The 24,123-nt window shown below is 37.8% G+C and overlaps 1 protein-coding gene across 2 annotated transcripts; it reads right to left on the minus strand.

Annotated features, from left to right (window-relative positions):
• Window positions 1–1,856: 1,856 nt before the first annotated feature.
• LOC110948489 (mortality factor 4-like protein 1) lies at window positions 1,857–22,412 on the minus strand. 2 transcript variants are annotated; one of them, XM_051936980.1, is made up of 12 exons: window positions 22,204–22,412; window positions 21,718–21,764; window positions 21,545–21,612; window positions 19,897–19,983; window positions 18,668–18,748; window positions 18,468–18,493; window positions 17,747–17,835; window positions 16,237–16,338; window positions 15,389–15,477; window positions 12,728–12,900; window positions 7,974–8,058; window positions 1,857–2,461 (listed from the first exon to the last, which is right to left on the minus strand). In XM_051936980.1, the coding sequence occupies exons 1-12, from the start codon at window positions 22,241–22,243 to the stop codon at window positions 2,398–2,400; spliced, it is 951 nt and encodes a 316-aa protein (XP_051792940.1). In that variant the 5' UTR covers window positions 22,244–22,412; the 3' UTR covers window positions 1,857–2,397. The 2 variants fall into 2 exon arrangements, with proteins under 2 accessions (XP_051792940.1, XP_051792936.1); XM_051936976.1 differs by having other exon boundaries at window positions 1,857–2,408; window positions 22,204–22,411.
• Between the last annotated feature and the right edge of the window lie 1,711 nt (window positions 22,413–24,123).

A 24,123-nucleotide genomic window follows, 5' to 3' on the forward strand; every position in this document is an offset into this window, starting at 1 on the left:
AATGACAAAAGTGAGAAACAAACAACAAAAATTGACAACACAAGCGAGATAAAAACCACACGACGACGAACAAAACAACAAATAAAGCAAAACACAAAATGACAAAAAAAAGAAAAAACACAAGCGAGACAAAAAGGAAACACAAAACAACAAAAACATGAGACAAGTCAGACAAAAAAAATGACAAAAACAACAAAGACAAGACAAAATATTACAAAAATGAGACACAAAATGACCAAAGAACAATCTAGTATTTTACTTTATGATCCAAACAGCTTGTCATGGTCTAGAAATTATTCTAAATTTATAGTTTTACTAATTTACAATCTGCAGTTAATGTCTTCTCTGTCATTTTTACACTTTGAGGGCCGGATTGGACCCTCTGGAGGACCACTTTTGGCCCACGGGCCTCATGTTGGACACCCCTCATCTGCAATGTAGAAAATAAGAAATAAATAAAAAGCAGTGAATGATGTGTTCCAACTTTTGACTGGTAGCGTAAATCATGTTTGAAAACAACAACAAAATTTTAGCCCTGATTTGTATCGCATATATATTTAAATCTAATTTCCAAGAACATATTTCTTTGAACCGGTCCGCTAGACTCAAACACAGATTCAAAGACAATTAAAACATTTGCTTTAGAATTTAACTTCTATTTCTGACTGTATTAGGTGGCCTCATTACCATTTATTCTTATTGATCTTGAGATCTGTGTTGTTGAAACTTGCCACCAGCGGTGCTTTTCTTGAGCATGAAAATCTTAAAAAGGAAATATAAAAATCACAGCGGGTCAAATGTTTGTGGCTGCAGGCTTTTTGGATGTTTGCAGTGGAAGCTCTAAGACCTGAATAGATTATTTCTGCTTCACATGGGACTTCTTATTTTTAATTAACTCAACAAATGCACAAAAAAATGATGTCTTTGTTCACTGTTTTGTCCGGTCAATATGAAACCAGACTCTATAGTGGAAGCAGAGGACAGCAGCTGAGCTTTTCCTCCATTATTTTTTGCAAAACGCATCTTGAACATTTAACTCTCCTGATGTCTTCATTTACGGGCACCAAAAAATATTATTTCCTCGTCTGAAAAAAAATCCCAAAATTCATCAAAAAAAAATCCCCAAATTTCTGAAAATTTTCAAAAACTTCATGAAGAAAATTCCAATAACTACTTAAAAGTTTCCGTTAAAAGTTTTATTAAAAAAAACTAATTTGGAGAGACAATTCAAAAAATTTGTAAAAATCTTCCAAAAAAATCCTAAAAATATCCAAAGTGATTACACATATATCAGTAATGTTTTCTTGAAGAACATTTAGAAAAGAAATCAACCAAACCCAGCGAATCTCGCTGGATTTTGGTTGATTTTTTTTCTAATTGTTCTTAAGGAAACATTTTTAGAAACATTTCTTTTATTCCACCAAAAATATTTCCCAAAAATGTTGAAAATGTGGAAGTTTTAAAAAAAAATCTACCAAATTTGGCAAGAAAATTCTTGTAAATATTTTCAAAAAATTAGTAAAAATTCTCCAAAAAAAATACCTAAGGTGATTACACATATATCAGTAAAACTTGTAATATTTTCTTTAATAATAATCACATAAAAATCAACCAAAATCCAGCAAAATTCCCTGGATTTTGGTTGATTTTTATGTGTGAATGTTCTCAAGAAACATTTTTAACATTTTTTTTCCCACCAAAAACTAACATCAGAAGTTTCACTGTGAAAATAAATATAATTTTTCCACATTTTCAAACTTTAAAACGGTTCAGTTTTGACCCGCAGGTCGAGTCAAGGATTAAAATACCAAAGAAGCAGCAGGATGTGAACAAGAAAACAGACCAAACTATGCAGAGATTGTGTAGAAACATGTTTTTTTTTTTTTTACAAATTGATACAAATACACAAGATACAGATACAAAAACGTGAACTGCTGAGTGCTGACCGTGTAGAACCGTATTAAACACTAATAAATACACACATGCAACAGATATCTACCAGCTGGAATGCACAAAAACACCAAAGAGCTGCCTGTGGAAACAAACCACAGAGAAACATTTTTCATTGCAAAAATACAAAATTATATAACACGGAGAAAGGGTAAAAACAGGAAAGCAATTCAGCTAAAATGCGTTCCCTGTCTTTTTCTTTTTTTTCTCTTAACTGCGACAAGCTCCTGAGACCTGTGTGGAGGAAGCGAACAGTTCAAGTGAAAAATCTCATCCAAGTCTGCACTCAGAACGACAGTAATGGATGTCTGGATTTGTGATCTGGGGAGGAGGCGTGATGCGTCTCGCTGGGAGCGTTTTGTGCTGAGAGCTCTCACACGGCTTTGCGGTGGTATTCTGGCGGAGCGACCTCGTAGTCACCGGCACTGAAGAGGGTGGACGAGTTCTTCACCAGGTACCTGCAGGAGACGGAGAACGGACGGTCACTGAGGAGGAGGACTGATCGGTGCAGCTGGAAACCACAAACAAATGAGCAGCTGAATAAAAACAATCTAAAACAGGGGTGTCAAACATGCGGGCCGCGGGCCAAAAGTGGTCCTCCAGAGGGTCCAATCCGGCCCTCAAAGTGGAAAAATCACAGAGAAGACATTAACTGCAGATTTTAAATCAGTAAAACTATAAATTTAAAATCATTTCTAGACCATGACAAGTTGTTTGGATCAGAAAGTAAAATACTGGATTGTTCTTTTGTCATTTTGTGTCTCATTTTTGTAATATTTTGTCTTTTTTGTTGTTTTTTTGTCTGACTTGTATTTTTTGTCCCACCTTTGTCATTTTGTGTTTTTCTTTATTTGTTGTTTTGTGTTTTTTTTGTTTTTGGTCGCAGTCTTATTGTTAGTCTACTTTTTTATTATTTTGTTTGTGGTTTTTGTCATTTTTGGCCTTGTGTCATTTGTGTAATTTTTTTTTGTCATCCATTTTTTGCCACTTTGTAACTTTTTGGTAAAAATTTTTGTTTATTTTTTTATTTGTTTTGTCTCGTTTGTCTCATTTTTAGTCGTTTTGTGTCTTGTTTTTGTTTTGCATCAGATTTTTTGCAATATTTTGTCTTGTTTTTGTATTTTTTTGTCTGACTTTTGTCGTTTTGATCCTCCAGTAAATCCTCTGTGGTCTGGAAGTTGTAATGTGGAAATGATAAACTGAGGATGAATGTTGATGAAATTTCACTTATTTTTCTCTAGAAATTTCAGGTTGTTCATGATGTTCTGTAAAAAGATAATTCCTTAAAATGTGAACATTTGCAGAATGAACTTTGTTGCACGAAAACAAAAGAAAAAATCAGGAGTTGTGGTTATTTATAGGTTGTTATGCTGTGGTTTAACTGGTCCGTTCCACCGGAGATCAAACTGGGCTGAATGTGGAAATAAATTTAGTGTGACACTCCTGATCTAAAAAAAAATACACACAATCAACACAACTGAAGATTTTTCTGCTTGACGATAAAATGCGGCAACAAATGCAGAAGATCTTCATGGGAATCAGCTTGCAGGAGAGTTTTACGAGTTCTATATGTTTTATCAAAATACAGCAAAATTCTCTGGATTTTGTTTGATTTTATATGAATATTCCCAACAGAATATTAGAAGTTTTATATATGTAATCACTTTAGATATTTTTAGGACTTTTTGGGAAGATTTTTACTCATTTTTTGAACATATTTGCAAGGATTTGGGGATTTTTTTAAAATAAAACTTTTAAGGTTTCTCATTGGAGTTTTCTTCCCGAAGGTTTTGCAAATCTTCAGAAATTTGAGGATTTTTTTTGCTGATTTTTTAAAAAAAAATTTCAAACAAGGAAACAATATTTTTGGTGCCCATAAATGAGGACCACGGGAGGGTTAACACACCTCAAATTAGGAGGTTACATATTTTTCCAAATCTGGCGTATTTTAACACACCTAAGCTTGACAATCCTGGCAAAAATAGATCTTAAAATAAGTTTCCCGGCTAATTTTAAGATCCCAATATTCTAAATATCACATCTTATTTCAAGAAATCTTACCAAGTCATTTTTCACTTGTTCTATTGGCAGATTTTTTTCACTTATTTCAAGGCAAAAGTTCCTTGAAATAAGTTCTTTTTTCTTGTTTTGAGAGGGGCATTTTTTCCAGTGCAAGGCTTCAACTGTACAGACATGTAAAGGTATCCCGTGGTATCAGGTTATGTTAGCAGCAGATCCTTTAAGTCCTGTTAGCTGTGAGGTGGGGGATCCAGGGATTAGAGCTGTTTTTCCAGAACGTCCCACAGACACTCAGTTGGATTGAGATTTGGGGAATTTGTAGGTGGAGTCAACACCTTGAACCTGCAGCGTGGATCATTTCTTTGAGCATTAACCGGCTGGAAGAGGTCATCAAGGAACAGAGTCATCATGAAGGTGGTCAAGAAGCATCCACGTGAAAGCAGGACTGCAGGTTTCCCAGCAGAACATGGTCCAGAGCATCACACTGCCTCTCTCAGCTTCACTTCGTCCCATAATGCATCTGCTGCCATCACTTCTCCAAGTAAACAAGACAGAAGCACGTTGCTGTCCACATGATGGAAAAGAAAACGTGACTCCTCAGACCAGACCTCCTCCTCCTCCTTTGTCCAGTTCTCACGTGTCTTCGGCTCTTTGGGCGGGTCAGAGGTGATTAGAAGCTCCCGTCTGCAGCTCCACAACAAGCTGTTCGAGCTCTGCGTGCTCCTGTACCATTAAGGTGTTCAGCAGTTTGTGCTGCAGCAGCTCTTTGTGTGATTAAACGACTTCTCCTCGCCGTTTGCTCCTCACTGTTCGACCCTGCTGCTGCTTCAATGGTCGTCCTTTCTTAGCACACTTTTGGATTGTAGGAGCCTCTGTATACGGGGAACTCAACACAAAGAAAGCCACTTTATAGACGCTTCCAGACAGTCGTTCAATCATCACAAACTGCCGCCTTTATTGGTCCATCAGATTCTTACGATCGTCTATTTTTCCTGCATCAATTTCAAGAACAGACTGTTCGTTCGCTGAATAATATATTCCGCCCCTGACAGGTGCCACTTGAACGAGGTAATCAGAGGTATTCACGTCAGCCGTCCGTGGTTGTATTGTTGTAGCTGACTGGTGTATATTTTCCATCTATTTATGGAGAACTTCAGGTTTCTCTTCCAGTGAAATGAACAAATCTGCTCTTACTGTGAGAGCCACTTGAAGATGTAGACGTAAACGCAGAGCTTTAGAAAGGTACGTTCTGTGAGCAGAATATGAAAACTACTTCACCTGAGAAGTACAGGGTGACCCAAAAAAAAGTTTACACTCAGTTGATTACTTGTTTAAAAGCCATTTCAGCATCTCTAACTAGGTTTTCATGTTCCAATGATTCTTTAAAGTCTCTCAATGCAGATGGTAATCTCTCTTCTCTCAAATTCATGTGCTTCTGTTGAAAATGAAGAAAACTTTAGCTGTACCTGAATTGCTGTATGCCGGTCTGACATCTACTGAGATTGCAGAACAGCTGGGACTATCCAGATGTGCAGTCTACAAAATTAAAAAGAAGCTGAAAGATACTGGAACAGCCTTACGAAAGCCTGGGTCTGGTCGTCCCCGGTCTGTGCGGACCAAAAACTTGATTGACAAGGTCAAACGGCGCATCAAGACAAATCCTGTGAGGTCCATGAGAAAGATGGTACGTGAGCTTGATGTGAGCCGCTCAGAAAATGCAACGGCTCATCAAGAATGATCTGAACATGAAGTCCAGCAGGACGGAGCACCAGCACACAACTCCAAAAGGACTCAGGAATGGTTGGATGCCAACTTGCATGCACTCTGGTCCAAGGATATGTGGCCACCTCAGAGTCCAGATCTCAATCCCAACTGTGGAGGTCAGTGCCTGTAAGAAGCCGCACCCTTCTGTGCCAGCCTTGGTGAGGTCCATTCTTAGATCTTGGGAGAAGATGATGGCATCCTACATAAAGAAGACCTGTCCAGCATTCTGCAGGCACCTGCAGGCTGTTGTGACACTTAAGGGGGGACACATTGAAAAGTAGAATCGACCGTACATGCTCTTTACAACGATGTATAATTTGCGAATAAATTCTAATTCTAAGCTGAATAAACATGGTATTAAAGTTGTATTCTGAAAGTGTAAACTTTTTTGGGTCACCCTGTAAAGTAACCTTTTGAACCCAAACTATAAACTCGGGTTCCGGCACCAACATAATTCACTAATTAGAAATTTCCGATCCAACCTTAAACGTTTAGCCTAGCCACGCTAGACCCATGTTCTGAAGACGCAAGGGTCTAGGCACGCTCGACAGGGAGGGAGGCGGGCTAAAAGGCTGTCTATCAAATCACTCTGCAGCAATTGGGTAGGTATACAACCAATCAGTGCAACGAATAGGCTCCTGGAGCGCCGGAAATCAGAGGATGTGGTAGTTCGGTGAAGCCTTATTTATGCAGTCAATGGGTGAAGCTCAAGTATATTACAGACATGTTAACAGAAAGATTATTCAGAGTCGGTGCTAATGGAGCTCAACGACTGTTGTCGTTTTTGTTGTCGACTCTGGCAGAGAATTAAATTCGTTGCTGTGGGTTGTCTAGCGCGGCTAGGTTAGTTGTTTCCGGTTGTTTCTGTCAGAATCGTCACGCCTCTGTCGTCACTTAGTTACGCCCGCCTTCTGACTCTACACTTCATGGTGATTCGTCCGGCCAGTTTTAGGAGCATCCAACCTCGAGGCTTACCGAGGGTAACTAGACCCACCCTATCAGAGAATTAAATTCATTGCCGTGGGTTGTCTAGCGCGGCTAGGCTATTAAACGTTAAGATAATTAGTGAATATACTCAACATTCGTCCAATTTTAAAGAGATTTTATTCAGGTCCAGCTGCTGAAATGTGTTCAAAATGTAGAAATTAGCCTTTTTTTGTTGTGAACTTCTTTGATACTTAAAATTTCTAATAAACAGTTTTTCATTTGTGGCAAACACCAAACGTTTTTATCTTTTAACAAAGTGTCCCAACAAGACGATTAAATATCCTTCTGGACCTCTGAGGTTTCATAGATTAGATTTGTAGATAGAGATTTTGTCTGAAAAGTCATTAAATATGAAGAAAACAAAAAGATGTCGATCATTTGTTGAGAGACGTTAAACGCTGAATGGAGTCAAAGATAATAGGACGGTTAAACGTTCAGATAACAAGTGAATTTATTCAACATTTGTCCAGTTTTAAAGTGATTTTCTTCAGGTTCAGCTGCTAAAATGTATTTAAAATAGAGAAATCAGCCACTTTTTGAAGAGATGAAAAGTCTTTAGTAAACATCAGACATTTTTATTTTCTAACAAGTTGTGTCGAGAAGTTTACCCTTTATGTGTATCTGTCTTGGATTTAGTAAATATTGACAGTCAATTAAAAACCCTTACAGATGTGTATTTGTTTTTAGGATGGGATTTTTCCTGGTAACATGATTTCCTATTTTCTCACCTCAAATGGCCTTTTGGGACACACAAAGCACACATTTGTACATATCATACTTACATGTAGAGAGGAGTTGATTACAGCCTCATAAAATGAACAATAATAATGGTATTAAAGCAAACAGAGCTCTGGTATTGGATCGGCAGATATCCAAATTCAGGTATCGGGATCGGATCGGAAGTGAAAAAACGTGGATGGGTGCATCTCTAATGTTATTACTTCATTCTAAAGCCACTTCCTGGACATGCTAACATCATTAATATCATTGTGCATCCCTAAATGAAGCATCTGTGAAAGCATTTTAAATACGCATTCTACAGAAAACACCTCCTGTCATAATATGCTGCGATGCAAACAGCCGTTCTCACACAAAAAATTATTATCCAGAGCAGAAAATCGATTTCATGGTCCACGTTTGGAGGATTTGCAGCCAGTCTGGCGGCACTAATAGGAATGAGGATGTAACACAAGCTCTGAGAAGCAGTCAGACATGATATGGAATCTGATGGCGCGGCGGGAGTTAAACCTTACTTGAGAAAATCTTGGAGGTAACTGAGCAGCAAAGCCAGACTCTTCTCATCCAGTGGAGTGTAGGCCAGCATGGCTCCGATACGAACTGTCGGTGGAGGGAAACAAGAGAGGATCAGTGCAGAGGAAGAGGCAGGACGGATGTGTGTTATGTAAAAATGTTAAAGGACCAATCGTTTGGAAACAGAAATTATTGACAGCTTCCACTTTATGTCAGTGTGTAAATTAAATCTGTAGAGTTTGAGCAGATGGCAAAATATTTCAAACATGTTAACAGAACTTCCATAATAAGGTAAATTTGCTATGTTTTTGTTGTAAAGATATTTTTGTCTTCTCAAAAACAGCTTATGACCAAAACTAAAACCTTACTTAAAGCTACAATAATTGTTCTCAGAGGAGGATCTGATTTTCAGTCCTGATGAGTCCACAGAGGTGGATCTGTAGTAGGATCAAAGAAAGAAAGAAAGAAAGAAAGAGAGAGAGAGAGAGAGAAAGGAGGAAGGAAGAAAGGAAGGAATGAAGGAGAGAGGAAAGAAAGAAAGAGAGAGAGAAAAGAAAGAAAGAGAGAGAGAGAGAAAGAAAAGAAAGAAAGAGAGAGAGAGAGAAAGAAAGAGAAAGAAAGAGAGAGAGAGAGAAAAGAAAGAAAGAGAGAGAGAGAGAAAGAAAGAAAGAAAGAGAGAGAGAGAAAGAAAGAGAAAGAAAGAGAGAGAGAGAGAAGAAAGAAAGAGAGAGAGAAAAAGAAAGAGAGAGAGAAAAAGAAAGAAAGAGAGAGAGAGAAAGAAAGAAAGAGAGAGAGAAAGAAAGAAAGAAAGAGAAAGAAAGAAAGAAAGAGAGAGAGAGAGAGAGAAAGAAAGAAAGAAAGAGAGAGAGAGAGAGAGAAAGAAAGAAAGAAAGAGAGAGAGAGAGAGAGAGAGAGAAAGGAGGAAAGAAGAAAGGAAGGAATGAAGGAGAGAGGAAAGAAAGAAAGAAAGAGAGAGAGAAAGAAAGGAGGAAGGAAGAAAGGAAGTAAGTAAGGAGGGAGGAAGGAAAGAACAAAAGGAGGGAGGGAGGAAGACAGAGAGAGAGAGAGAAAGAAATGAGGAAGAAAGAAAGGAAGGAAAAGGAAGGAAGGAGGAAAGAAAGAAAGCAAGAAAGAAAGAAATGAGGAAGGAAGGAAGGAGGGAGGAAGGAAGGAAAACAGAGAGAAAGAAAGGAAAACAGAAAGAAAGAAAGAAAGAAAGAAAGAAAGAAAGAGGAGGGAGGGATGGAAGAGGACAGAGAGAAAGAAAGAAATGAGGAAAGAAGAAAGGAAGGAAAAGGAAGGAAGGAGGAAAGAAAGAAAGAAGGCAGGAAGGAAGGAAAATTGATTTTTCAAAAAGAGTTGTGTATAATGACAAATGGAAACGACTTATTTCAATAAGTTGTGACATAACAAACATTTAGTTTTCATCACTAATCAGTAGTTTCCAGTTTCTCTGCTGTCTTTTAATCCGATGATCATGAACCATGTCTGACATCACGTGACATGAAAGAATAACTGCTAAACTTTTAAACTGGAAATAATCTCTGAACTCTTCTCTTTTCGTTTTGTTTGTTTCTTTTTCTTCTTTGTGGTTTTTAACAAACTTCTAGCCTGCATTTCAAATCACAAACTTGTTCAGTACATAATGAAGCTGCCTGCAGTAAATGGAGTTTGCATACACGATACTCCGTCATTAAATTGCTCCTTAAGCTTTGGCAGTGTTGCTCGCATATAAACGGCAGTCTGTGGCGGTGAATGAGCCGTCGTCTGTCTGAGCTCTCTGTTTTTTCTGGAATGAGACGCTGTGAAGTGACCTCTGCTGTACAGGAGAATGAAGGCCAGAATACCTCGTAAATGTGACATCATAAGTCAACAACAAGGTTTAATTTTTCTTTTTGTGAATGCAGTGTGCTCCTGTAGCTTCTTGGTTAATTAAGTAACTTAAATACGTCACAAATCAAGGTACATAAAAGTCGCACAAACAGGTTTATAGGATCCCTAATGCTGCTCAATCGGCATCAGAATGGACAGCCACATAGTAAAAGCTCCACCAGATGACAAACCTGTGTTTTCAGTGTGCAGTGTGTAATTGCCCAGCCCTCGGTAGTGCAGCTTAACATCGGCAGCTATAATTGCATTCACCGTATCATAAACAGGAGCTGGCACTATAATTGAGCCTATTTGCTATCTACGTGTCATTTTAAAATGTGACCTAATTAGAGCATCAAAAGAAACTGTAGAGCTCTCACTCACACTTTCATTTAGAACATATTCTCATTCCTGTTTCTCACCTCAAGACTAATCCAAAGAACTGACTATTACCACAAAAATACTGGCATAGAACAGCTTGGTCAAGGACTAATTTGCTGCTTCTACAGTGGGATTTATCTTGGACAGAAGATCATTTACCAAGGGGCAAAATCGCTCACATAAATCTGAATTTGGAGCATTGGATTTTCAAATGACGACACTTCAAGTCACTGGAATTACCAATATCATTGTAACTAACTGTGGCTAGTCTGAATTGTCGCTAAGGTAACTATAATGTCTTTCTAACAAATCCAAACAGCAGTCCAAGATATCAAAGTTCAGCTCTGATTAGTCAAACTAGTAGATGTGGAAATCTGAAAACGTCAATCTGAGAAGGCGGATGTTTGAAATTTACGAGAAAGCTGCTCTGACAGCAGTACAACTTGGATGTTTAAAAAGCTGCTATTTGTCATAGCTTCTGACACAACTACAGGTATCTGTAAAGTTATTTTACTCAGTCTAAACTGCAGCTTAAGACATCTGTAATTATATTTTAACTGCATCTACAATGTCTAATTCAGCTTTAATTCAGGAAATCTTGACTTGAAGGGAGTTAAAGATATCTTGAACTCCACTTATGGGTCTGAATTCAAAAAGACTGAAAGTGTCTAAAGTTGGAATTAATGCCAGTTGTAATTCAGTTGCAAATCTCTACTGAAAAGCTTCACAGCCATTACCTCACTTTAGATATTTTTAGGATATTTTTGGAAGATTTTTCTCATTTTTTGAAAATATTTGCAAGAATTTTCTTGCCAAATTTGGGGGATGTTTTTTGAATAAAAGTTTTAAGGGAAACTTTTAAAAAATTATTGGAATTTTCTTCCTGAAAATTTTGCAAATTTTCAGAAATTTGGGGATTTTTTTGCTGAATTTTTTTTTTAGACAAGGAAACAATATTTTTTGGTGCCTGTAAATGAAGACAACAGGAGGGTTAATCGTGATTAATTAATCACAAAGCCTGGAATTAATCAGATTTTTTTTTTAAACCATGTCCCACCACTAATGTTTACCGTACTTGGTTAATGTGATTTTTCCTTCTGAACCTCAATGTCTGCACTTCACCTTCATCTTCACACAGGATTGTAAGCTGTTGTCTGTGTTTAATGGAGTTAATGTTGGAGAAAACCTGCTCAAATACGTACGTGGATCCGAACATCAACAGGACTCCAAACACATCGTTGGACGCCGGCGGGTGTCGCACATTTTGTCCGACAAATAATTAAACACTTTTTGTTTTGATTTTACACACTGCAAAAACTCAAAATCTTACCAAGTCAGTTTGTCTTATTTTTAGTCTAAATGTCTCATCCCACTTGATTTAAGATAAATTCTCTTAACAAATGACATTTCAGCAACATGGAGGGACTTGTTCTAAGACAATGCATCCTAAATATCTTGTTAAGTCAAACAATCTTGTGATTATCCTGTTTTAAACCCTCGTGTCGTCCTGCGGGTCAAACTGACCCGTTTTAAAGTTTGAAAATGTGGAAAAGTATATATATATATATATATATATTCACAGTGAAAACTTCCACATTTTCAAACTTTTTGGGGAAATTGTTGAATATTTTTTGGTGGAAAAAAAGGAATGCTAAAAAATGTTTCTTTAAAAAGCTAATTTCGATGGATTTTGTTAGATTTTTTTTCCTGAATGTTCTTAAAGAAAATATTAGAAGTTTAACTGATATATATGAAATCACTTTAGATATTTTAGGATTTTTTTGGAAGATTGTTATTAATTTTTTGAAAACATTTACAATTTTAATTTTTTTTAAGTTTTATTTCTTGCCAAATGTGGGGATTTTTTTTTAAATAAAACTTTTAAGGAATTTTCTTCCTGAAGATTTTGCAATTTTTTATAAATTTGGGGAATTTTTTGCTGAACTTTGGGATTCTTTCCAGACAAGGGAACAATATTTTTGGTGCCATAAATGAGGACAACAGGAGGGTTAAGACACCTAAGCTTGACAATCCTGTTAAATTATAAATTAAAATAAGTTTTCTTAGCTAATTTTAAGATTTCATTATTCTAAATATCGTATCTTATTTTGAGAAATCTTACCAAGACATTTTTCACTTGTTCTGTTGGCAGATTTTTTCACTTATTTCAAGGTAGAAGTTCATTGAAATAAGGTTTTTTTTCTTGTTTTGATAGGGGCATTTTTTCCAGTGCGAGATCACAATAATCTTCAAATTTAGAATTACGTTTTAAAAACTAACGAAGTAAAATAAAATAAATTAAATTTGAATTAAATACTCATTATTTATTTTCCAAAGCCACAGGGAGCCACAACAGAGGATGAAAGATGCCGAGGGCTGCCGATCCCTGGTCCAGATATTGAAGCAGTTCTTTGTAGAAACGTTACGCTACAAATGAAACAAGCGTCTGCAGAAAACCTTTCACATTTCTTTCCGTGTTTTCCGTGTGTGTCGTACAGGTGCTCACCAAACAGACGCAGCAGGTGTGGCGCTCCGTACACCTGAGACATCGGCATGTCTGGGTGTTCAGCCAGGATCTCAGCGTACTGCGGCCTCTCAAACTTGTACAGAAGCTGAGTGCCCAGCATCACGTTGAAGTATTCCCGGATTCCCGCCACCACCTCATTAACAGCATACTCCCTGAACGAACGGACAAGAGAGCATTCACCGGAGAAAACCAACAAGGAGACGGCAGCAGTCACATCCTCAGAGAACCATTAACTGAATGGATTTGAAAACTTGCTCAAGGTTGGGGATGAATCATTGCTGAAGTCCTTCTTGAGCCTCTATTTGTAAAAATAATGCAGTGAATCAGTGACTCTGCTACGGAAAAGCAGCAAAGTATAATATTAACCACCAAAAAATAAATAAAAAAACAAAAATGAGTCATCCTTGAAAAGAAGAAAGTTGTTTATCTTGTTCTTTAATGCAGCGCATGAATGCAGCAGACTGGTAAACAATTTCTAATCTATTCTATTTTTGACCACATTACTGAACAACAACAAAACAACTTTTCCATGTATTTAAAGCAAATAGAGAACCTTGGAAATTTAACTTCAATAATCTACTGGGATTAATAAAAATAAATAGTATTCTAGAAAAAAAAACACAAATGTAATTTATAAATAAAATGTCACACTGATGTACACGAGCACTCTGAAGTCTGGGGTCACTTCGAAATGTCCTTATTTTGACAGAAAAGCAGCTTTTGTTCAATGAAGATAACACTAAATGAATGATAAATCCAGTGCAGACATTCTTAATGTGCTAAATGACTATTGTAGCTGGAAACAGCTGATTTCAAGCAACTTTAACTCACTACAAGCAACTTTATTATCAAGTAATTTTAACTAATACCGAGCAACTTTACCTAATATAGAACTACTTCAATATAGAGCAACTTTAATATGGAACAACTTTAATATAGAGCAACTTTAATATGGAACAACTTTAATATAGAGCAACTTTAACCAATATGGAGCAACTTTTATATAGAGCAACTTTAATATGGAACAACTTTAATATAGGGCAACTTTAATACAGAGCAACTTTAACCAATATGGAGCAACTTTTATATAGAGCAACTTTAATATGGAACAACTTTAATATAGGGCAACTTTAATACAGAGCAACTTTAACCAATATGGAGCAACTTTTATAAAGAGTAACTTTTATATAGAGCAACTTTAACCAATATGGAGCAACTTTTATAAAGAGCAACTTTAACCAATATGGAGCAACTTTTATATAGGGCAACTTTAATCAATATGGAGCAACTTTTATATAGAGCAACTTTAATTCATGTACACTACCATTCAAAAGTTTGGGGTCACTTAGAAATGTCCTTATTTTTGAAAGAAAATCTTTATTTTTCAATGAAAATAACATTAAACTAGAAGTTTTACCACACTTGGACCGCCCGGCGACAAAGATGACCCCTGTGACCTTGAAAATGAGGTCACGGTCACCAAATGCGAACTTGACCTGTGTGTTATTATGGTACACCTGTGTACCAAATATGGTGAGGCTACATCAATATTTTATGGAGTTATCGCACGGAAACCAAAGTGTTACAGACAAACATGCAAGCAAGCAAGACCGTGCAGGTGAAAACAATACCTTCCAGCAAACATAGTTTTGCCGGGCGGTAATAAATGATAAATCCAGTGTAGACATTGCTAATGTGTAAATGTCTATTCTAGCTGTAAACAGTTGATTTTTAATGGAATATCTCCATAGGGGTACAGAGGAACATTTCCAGCAACCATCACTCCTGTGTTCTAATGCTACATTGTGTTAGCTAATGGTGCTGAAAGGCTCATTGATGGTTAGAAAACCCTTGTCCAGTTATGTTAGCACATGGGTAAAAGTGTTCATGGAAAACATGGAATTGTCTGAGTGACAACAGTAGATTTTCTTGTTACGTTCATTATTCCACAGGATGTGTAATTATGGCTGAGGCAGTGGTAAAAATAGCACTAAATTATAGTAGCTACTACATAAGGTTTGGGCTGAACCCTTGATCCTGCGGAGGTGGTGGGAGACAGGAGGATGATGACAAAGCTGTTGTCTATCATGGAGGACACCTCCCACCCCCTGCAGGAAACAGTAAGATCACTGGGCAGCTCCTTCAGTGACAGACTGTTTCACCCACAGTGTCTAAAGGAGAGATACCACAGGTCTTTCCTTCCTGCTGCAGTCAGTCTCTACAATCAAGCTCCCAGTAGTCTCAGTTCACCCACTACAAACTGTGCAATAAAAATGCAAATGATGCTGTGCAATTTCATAAAAATTTTGCTGTAAATACTGCTTTCTTCTCTTCTTCTGAAGAAAATATTTTTATGTATATATATATATACATATATATATATACACTGTGTGCATCGTGTGCTGCACTCTTTCTTTGATTCAAATGTTCTATTTGCTGCTGCACGCTGTAAATTTCTCCGCTGTGGGATTAATAAAGGTTTAATCTATCTATCTATCTATCAGGAGGTACAAGACATTAATGGGTACAATTGCTTCTTTAACAGGTGATAAAATGGACACACGCTGTCACGCTGAACACTATCGTCACAGTATACCAGCGTTTCACATTTTAAAACAAAACATCTCGGTGTTTTCTTACTTATTGTCCGAGTTTCCTTTAGATTTCTTGTAGTTTGCATAGTCCTCCAAGACGGTCTCTACATTCTTCTTAGCAGGCAGATGAAACAACTGCAAAGCCACAGAAAACACATCTTTGTATCCAAAATGTTTATCAGTAACATTTTCAAAAACGCAGATTTTTTTTATAGCATAAAAGGCTCCACACACGGCTACATTGTTCATCTAGCTAGTTCACACTTCATTGTGTTATGAAGCTTCCAACGCTAAATTCTGTGCTTTTTTTTTTTCACTACTTTTCATGTTGGATTCCTTTTTGTAGCAGGTGTATATTAAAATGGTGTTTCATATTTATTCAGAGTGTTTGTGTGGAATCTGTAGAATCTCAGCGACCGAGTTTCAAAGTGAACGCCTCTGGGTCGATTTATTGATTCAAATGAGGAAAGAAGCTGCTGCTCTGCGGCACCAGCAGTCCCATACCTATAAAGCTGTGTTCATCAGATGTGCATTTCAACCTCTTCAGTGTCCAAACTACAGTCAGGATCCATATTTCTGATCATTAAACCAAGTTGGAAGCTCTCCCTTTTGTGACGCCATAAACAAGTTGCGCGTTTTTCTGTTTTTATTTAACCTTCATTAAGCCAGGAATCATCAGGGAGAATCTGCTTTTTGAAATCTCTAACAGAAATATCTCTAGTGCACATGCAGTCATATATTTTAAAAATCTAGTGTCTGATTCATTTTTCAGACGTATGAATTCAAAGCTGTTGTCTTCTAAAGTATTTTCTGTCCAAAAACTTGAGAATTTCAAATCTCCACAGTTCAACACAGCCGAAGTAAAGCGGTGGAAGAATTCCAGTTTTCCCTCACCTGTTTCTGTCGTGTGATGAGGTCCCAGTCATCCACCAGCCAGGGCTTCAGCTCCTCGGGGATCTTCACTTTCACCTCCACACGGTTGGTGAACATCTCCTCCTAGAAACACAAACATTTACATTCATTAACTTTTTGGGGATGTATTTTGGTAATTATTTTCGTGTATTTTACTTCTCCTTCACTGTACAGAAACACAAACATGTGAACTACAAAGCTTTATTCTGACATATTTGGATATTTTGCAGCTGTATAATTGGATTCTATTTAAAGAGGATAAAAGTGGTTAATAAGAGCTCAGATCGCTGGCTATGAGCAGCTTCCTGGTTCTTGCACAAGGCAAACTGTTGGCTGCGTAGTGAAACCATCTTCTGCTATTTCTTTCTCTCTGTCCGTCTTTTCACCTGATCCACAGTATCCTACAATGAAAGCCTTCCAGTAACCATCCAGCTGTGCCCAAGCCGTGTTTATAAAAGGGTATTGAGTCAAGTAATCAGCTTTCGTTTTTACTGTACAAAAGCCCAAGACTCCCTATGCAGAAATTCTCATTGTTCACTGAGAGAATATGTCCACACTTTACAGGTTTTCCCATTTTTGATTGTTTAAAATAATCCACAATGGTTTAAAACCTTCCTCCAGGTATTGTAAGTTGTTGTTTTTTTTTACCATGGTAACATGTTTTTTTGCTGTTCTTTATGAGCTAGAAGACAGATCATGAGTGAAAGAAGCAAAGATTGAGCATTTCCACCTTAAAGCTGCAGATTCAGACAGTGTGTTTCACGTGTGGAGTTACATCGAAGCCATTTTAAAGCATGAAGGGATCATTTCTATGGAAAAAACAATTCAACATGTCATTCTGATACGCAGAGATGTGTTTGAGGGGTTTAATCAACAACTAGAGACTTTAATGTGACGGGTGAAGCTGAATAATGAGGTGAATGTGCCGTCATGTGCCTCCATAATGTTTCCATTAAAGCCATTATGGAGGAGGGTTTTTTTTGTTTAATTTGTCTGATTCACATAAAATGAATATACTGACCATTAGTGGACTTGTATGTATGGTCTCTAAAAGAATAAAAAATAAAAAAATAACTGTGGACATGGCAGGACCTGAAAAACATCAGCCAATCAATGCGCTCGGACCGAGGCGTTTGCTTTGCTCTCTTTCCTGTCAATCAAAAATCTTCCGGCTCAGGCCGAGTTACGTAGATTACGTACGCCTTGGACTTACGTGTTTTCTGTATGTGTTGCTTTGGTATAGCTTCGTAGTTAGCTGGAGACTTGTTTTGCTCATCTTTTTTTACATAATGGCAGATAAAGATCCAGGGGGACCCAGCCGTAAAAGAAAGCTTCACGAGTCCTACGCAAGTTTCTGGAGGGGGGCGTTTCTTTGTAAATGTTAAGAGGGGGGAGGTTAGAGGGGGGTGAGGGAGAGGTTGTATGTGCGCATACGCATGCTACGTCGTAGGAAATTAAATCTCCTCTAATGCCATTAACTAAGGATACGTACGCTCTCCACAGTAGGATCAACCCGAGCCCTCTTCTTCCGGGGTCCCTGGGGCGGCTCTCCACTGCTGGTACCTTCGCCCGGCCCTGGGGCTAAAAACAAGACATCCATCACGGCTCATTAATCCTGCAGAACTGACGACTTAGATCACAAAGTCTGTGAGATCAATTTGGCTTCCATAACTTCTATTTGTACCAAACAGCAGTTTCCCAAAATAGGACAGAGCTTGTAGGCAGAATGAATGAGCAGAAAAACAACAGCGTGTCATTTGTTTTGTACGTGTAGCTGCCATAACGCAGCACTTCAGCCCCTAATTCACTAATGCTCATATTGTTTTCCTGGTGATTTTCACAGACTCAATGTGCCTCCAAATGACTTAATGGCATGGAGAGCGCTTTACATAAAGGATTAAACGTGAAAAGTGCTTAATCTGCAAATGCACATAATGTGTGACACAAACAATATTTTTATTCTATTATGTATAGCGTTATGACCTGTTTGAACTAATAGCCGCAGCTGTGATAGAACACACAAAGCCCAAAATACAAACACAAACTGAAGCCATACAGAGAAATAACAGGACACTTTGTTTCCATCTTCAGATTACTCGGAGCTTTCTGAACTAGCATATGAACATCTGCTTGTTATATTAAAATGCTAATCTCCAAATCTTTTGTCTTATGACAGCCGGGACAAACGTGTTATGTACAAACATTCTACTTACTTTTCTGTTTTGCCTTTTTCACTTTCCTAGGATGCAAAAAAAAAAGACCTTTTCAGTGACAATGTCATAAAAATGTGCACCTTGTAAAGGCCCCTGGTACATTCAGTACATTCATGCAGTTAAATGCACCGTCAGCTGTCAGGCCAGCCTCTTATCAATTCACACGATGAATCATTGGAGGTATGAAAACACACACTTACAGATCAACATTTTTCTGCTGCACAGCAGCAATCTTCTTGCTTGGTGCTAAACCCCTCATCTTTCCCTCAACATAATGGTCCCTGGGAAAGAAAAAAAGAAAGAGTGAAGAAAATTACATGGCACGGCTTAAATTGCTTTTATTAAACATAAAGTGTAATGTCCAGAGCACTATGTTCCAGTCCTAAAGCAAGAAATAATACATGTAAAATGCAAAGTGCCCTGCTCAACAATTTTACTCTTTAGTAACTGTACAGCCTCTTTGAGAAAATGTCTTCTGAATGATTTAACATGGGCACGGTATTTTTTTAGCTCAGAATGGATCTTTGTTGGACGGCGATGTACACCCCCTGTCAAAAGTTTTAGGACACTGTCTCATTCAAATAAAGTAGAACCTGTCCTACAACTTCTGACAGGGGGTGTATTTCATCACATGGATGTGATCAGGGCAGGACTCTGATCATACATGTAAAGTTTCAGGCAGATTGGAGCATGTTCAGGGCATTTACAAAGCATTTGAAATTTCATGGTGAAGGATCAAAATTCCAGAGGCCGCCACGGACACGCCCTTTGACTTTGGAAAAAGATTTTAATAACTTTGGATCATTAAGGCCTCCTGTATGTACTGGGACAATTTGAGGTGAATTGGAGTTTCCCCCTAGGAGGAGTTCTCTCTAGAAAAAAATGAAAAATGGGCAAAATCTGACATTCAACACAAAACAGCTCACTTCCTGTTGGGTTTGGAATGTGTCTGTCACTGACTTTTTTGTTCAGCCTGATGTGCTGCATATGTGTACCAAATTTGGTAGATACACCCCCTGTCAAAAGTTGTAGGACAGGTTCTACTTTATTTGAGTGAGAAAGTGTCCTAAAACTTTTGATGGGGGGTGTATGACCATAAACATGATTGTCCCTCATAGAGTAAAGACAAGTCTGAGTTCTACAGTTCTTCTATCCAAATTGACGCCCATCTGAGAGGAGAAACAACACAAGCGAGGATCTAGTCAGGAGAAAACAACCTGGATAAGAGTGATAATAGGACCGTGGTGTCTACAGCCAGTCCAGACGGAATAGGATGTTTTATTTTTGTCTGTCAAGTGCAAAGGTGTTCAGTGAAGAGCTGTTTTTTTGTCTTTTCTTAAAGACTGAGAGAGACTCTGCAGATCGAATAAAGGGGAAAAAAATCATGGTCTTTGTTGTCTCGACCGTGTGCACATAAACAGAAACTTACTGATTGGCCTTTTGAAGCTCTTTTTGTTTCGCAAGGTTGCTGTCCACATATTTGAGAACTCTGCTTTCAGGAACCCATTCATCCCAGCTGCAAAAGAAAAGACACATCTCACACCTTGAAACTCGATCACAACGACTTCAAAAGGCATGCAAAAGGTTTTCTTTTCTAACTTTGAGAAAAAGGCAAAAAAATAACTGGTGGCTTTAAATCGCCAACACAAAGACACTGTTTGGGCCAGTGGTTATAAAGACCACCTCAAAATGCAGCTTTAGATGACAAAAGAACGACAAGAACAAGCTTTGGACAAGCTGGATGCTGCTAAGTTATTGAGGCCTGTAGTGAGCCGCTTGATTGTCGACAACCTCATTAACTCCATGCAGATATGTGGCACTACTGGATGCAAACGGGGGCTGATTTGTGAATTGACCTTTGTCTCAATTAGTCAATTATTATCTCCAACATTGTGCATCCGTGGTTGTTTCTCAACGTTTATTCTGCTGCAGGGACGCAGTGTGCTGACAAATTAAATAATTGATTCCTCTATGGCAGGGGTGTCCAATATGAGGCCCGTGGGCCAAAAGTGGTCCTCCAGAGGGTCCAATCCGGCCCTCAAAGTGGAAAAATTACAGAGAAGACATTAACTGCAGATTGTAAATTAGTAAAACTATAAATTTAAAATAATTTCTAGACCATGACAAGTTGTTTTGATCACAAAGTAAAATACAAATAATACATTGTCTTGCTTTTTGTCTTTTTTTGTCTGACTTTAATCATTTGTCTCATGTTTTTGTCATTTTGTTTCACACTATTGTCATTTTTTTGTCTCGGTTGTCAAATTTTTTTTGTTGCTTTGTAACTTTTTGGTCAAATTTTTTGTCTTTTTGTTTCTCGCTTTTGTCATTTTGTGTCTCATTTTTGCAACATTTTGTCTTGTTTTTGTTGTTTTTTTGTCTTTGGTCTCATGTTTTTGTCATTCTGTTCCACGCTTTCATCATTTTTTTGTTTCGATTGTCCATGTTTTTGTCACTTTGTAACTTTTTTGTCTAATTTTTTGTCACTTTTTTTGGTGTTTTTGTCTCATTTTGTAATATTTTGTCTCGAATTTGTTGTCTTTTTTTAAAGTAAAACACTACATCATTCAGTTCCAGATAGCTGTGACTAAATGTTGTGTTCCTTTGTAGACGTTCTGTGATCTGGAAGTTGTAATGTGTAAATGATAAACTGAGGCTGAATGTTGTTGAAACTGAACTTATTTTTCTTCAGAAACTTCAGGTTGTTTGTGATGTTTTGTAAAAAGATAACTCCTTCAATGTGAACATTGTCAGAATGTACTTGTACTGAAACAAAGGAAACATCTAGAGTTGTGGCGATTTATAAGTTAGTATGCTGTGATTGTACTGGTCTGGTCCACTGGAGATCAAATTGGGCTGAATGTGGAACCTGAACTAAGGTGAGTTTGACAACCCTGGTTTATGTCAAAAGAATGGATAATATTTTATAAAATATTCCATGCTGCATTTATGTTTTTACCTCGTATACATGGCACACACGTATACCAAAACAACTGACACAGTAGTGGATGCTAAATAAACCCTCAGAGAGGAATACAGACAGAAAACCAAAGCAAAACCAAACCAAAGAGCCTCACTTTTTGTTCCATCCGCTGTAATGAATGAAGTATTTAATCTGTTTATCCTTTATGTTGATTTTGACACACTGTAAAACAAGAAAACACACACAGGTCAGATCAGTCAATAACTCATCTTTGCTTTGCAGTTAATAAACCAGTAATAACACAAAAACACAAAGTGCTCAACAAACCTTTGCCTCATAGAGCAATGGCCCATGAAAGCACAGGACTCTTTCACCTGTGAAGAGGGGAAACTAATGTAAGAAAACAAGCCATGGTGCACAAAATAACACAACTGCAGTGTATTGACTCCATGAACACCCAGCTTCAGATTTTACGCTAATATGTGTGAAACGGGCACATTAGTGGCTCTTTTTGTGCGTTAGTTTAACACAGGCAGCTAAACATACAGCAATAACAACAAGCTAGCTGGCCGTTAGCCTAGCATTAGCATCCGCGGCGTACTTTCAGCTTGCTTTATTTGCTTTAATATTCCGTTAAGTACATTTAAGGTGTGTTTTAATTGACTTGTCCACACATTCAGCCGTGGTAAAGCCGCTGTCTGCCTCCCCAGAGACCGCTATTGTCGAGTTACAGCGGCGGGCATCATCATCAACAACAACAACACCAACAACAAACCCGCCCCCTTCCAGCCGCTAACATCCTCCGACTCCTACCTTCTTGAAATTTAGGTTTAGGGTCCTGTTTTGGCGCCATTCACAGACTCAGCTGATCGGATCTCTGAGTGATCAAATGCGTGCATTGCCAGAGTCCATTTCTTCCAGGCACAAACACCTCCGACATTGGAGCCAAAGCGACGGTTGAAGCCGAGACTGGCCTGCCTGCTGCGGGTCACCTGACCGCCGTGGAGTGTCCGCGTAGTGCTGCATTCAGGGTCCCCGCGGAGACTCGTAAAAATGAACATCGGTCACAGACCAGCCACGGCAAAGATACCTGGATACCTGGGCATGCTGAGACCATATGAGCTTGGCGTAATGTCTCGCGTTTTTTCTCCAACAATTCACTCTAGGCCAGGGGTGTCCAACATGAGGCCCGTGGGCCAAAAGCGGCCCTCCAGAGGGTCCAATCTGGTCCTCAAAGTGTAAAAATTACAGAGAAGACATTAACTGCAGATTGTAGACTTGTAAAACTAGAAATTGAAAATGATTTCTACACCATGACAAGTTGTTTTGATCATAAAATAAAATACTAGATTGTTCATTGGTCTTCAATCCTTTTGTGTCTCGTTTTTTTGTAATATTTTGTCTTGTTTTTGTTTTTTGTCCTGTTCTGTGTGACTTTTGTCTCATGTTTTTGTCGCTTTATTTCTTGCTTTTGTCATTTTTCGACCTATTTTTGTCATGTTGTCTTTTGTTGTCTGTTTGTCCGTTTATTTTTGTCATTTTGTTTCTCACTTTTGTTGTTTTGTGTCTTGATTTTGTAATATTTTGTCTCCATAATGTAAAATACTAGATTGCTCATTATTCTTTTGTCGCTTTGTGTCTCATTTTTGTAATATTTTGTCTTGTTTTAGTTGCTTTGTCTTTTTTATCATTTGGCTCACATGTTTTTTCCATTCTGTTTTTTTTTGCGTTCCTTTTGGTCTCGCTTGTGTTTTTTGTCTCATTTTTGTCAATTTGCGTTTTGCTTTATTTATTGTTTTCTGTCTTTTTTTGTCATTTTGTTTTACGCTTTTGTCATTTTTTTTGTCTTGTCCATTTTTTTGTCGCTTTTAATTTTTTTGTCAATTTTTTTGCCATTTTCTTTCTACTTTTGTCGTTTCATGTCTCATTTTTGAAAGACTGTCTTGTTTTGCAGTTTTTTGTGTTTTTTGTCTAATTTTTGTCGTTTTGTGTTTCCTTTTGTTCTCTCGTGTTTTTTGTCTCATTTTTGCCATCTTGTGTTTTGCTTTATTCCTTCTTTTCTGTATTGTTTTTGTCATTTGGTTTCACGCTTTTGTCATTTTTTGTCACTTGGTTTTCGAGGAAGGACTGCTCTAGACGGATCTGCACGTGCTGCATTCCCTCCATTTCTTCACGATGGGTTTAACCGTGCTTTAAGGGATATTCAGTGACTTGGACATTGTCTTGTGTCCGTCTAGTCTTAACAGCCTCTAACCATCAGCTTCTTTGGTAAAAGATGTTTCTGACCTTTGGCATGTCTTAGCTCAGAAAAACAGTGCTTTTAATATGAAGTTTTTTGTAAATATAAACTTCTTCCTGAAAGTTTCCAAATTTCCCAGCAGCCTTTTTAATTTTAGTAAACATAACCATGTTGAGCAACAGATGAAGAAAGATGGCATATTTATGGAGTCACCACAACCCGGTTTCTCAGCCTCTTCTGGCCAGAAAACAAGTTTTTCAGGGTCACACGTTTCTCATGAACTTACTGAGTTGTCACATTGTCATGTGAATTGAAGCACAGCATACTTTTGTGTCATATTTTTCGCAGCACTAACAGGCCTCAAAATGAATCCGATCGTCATTAATCAGAACATCCAGGGTGCAGCCATAAAACGTCTTCCCAAAGCAGCGTTTGCTTATGACAGGCCAACTTAAGGGACATTTTTTCCCATGTTTTGGCATTTTAAAGACAAG

This window comes from Acanthochromis polyacanthus, chromosome 2, assembly GCF_021347895.1.
Source record: "Acanthochromis polyacanthus isolate Apoly-LR-REF ecotype Palm Island chromosome 2, KAUST_Apoly_ChrSc, whole genome shotgun sequence".
Taxonomy (NCBI): domain Eukaryota; kingdom Metazoa; phylum Chordata; class Actinopteri; family Pomacentridae; genus Acanthochromis; species Acanthochromis polyacanthus.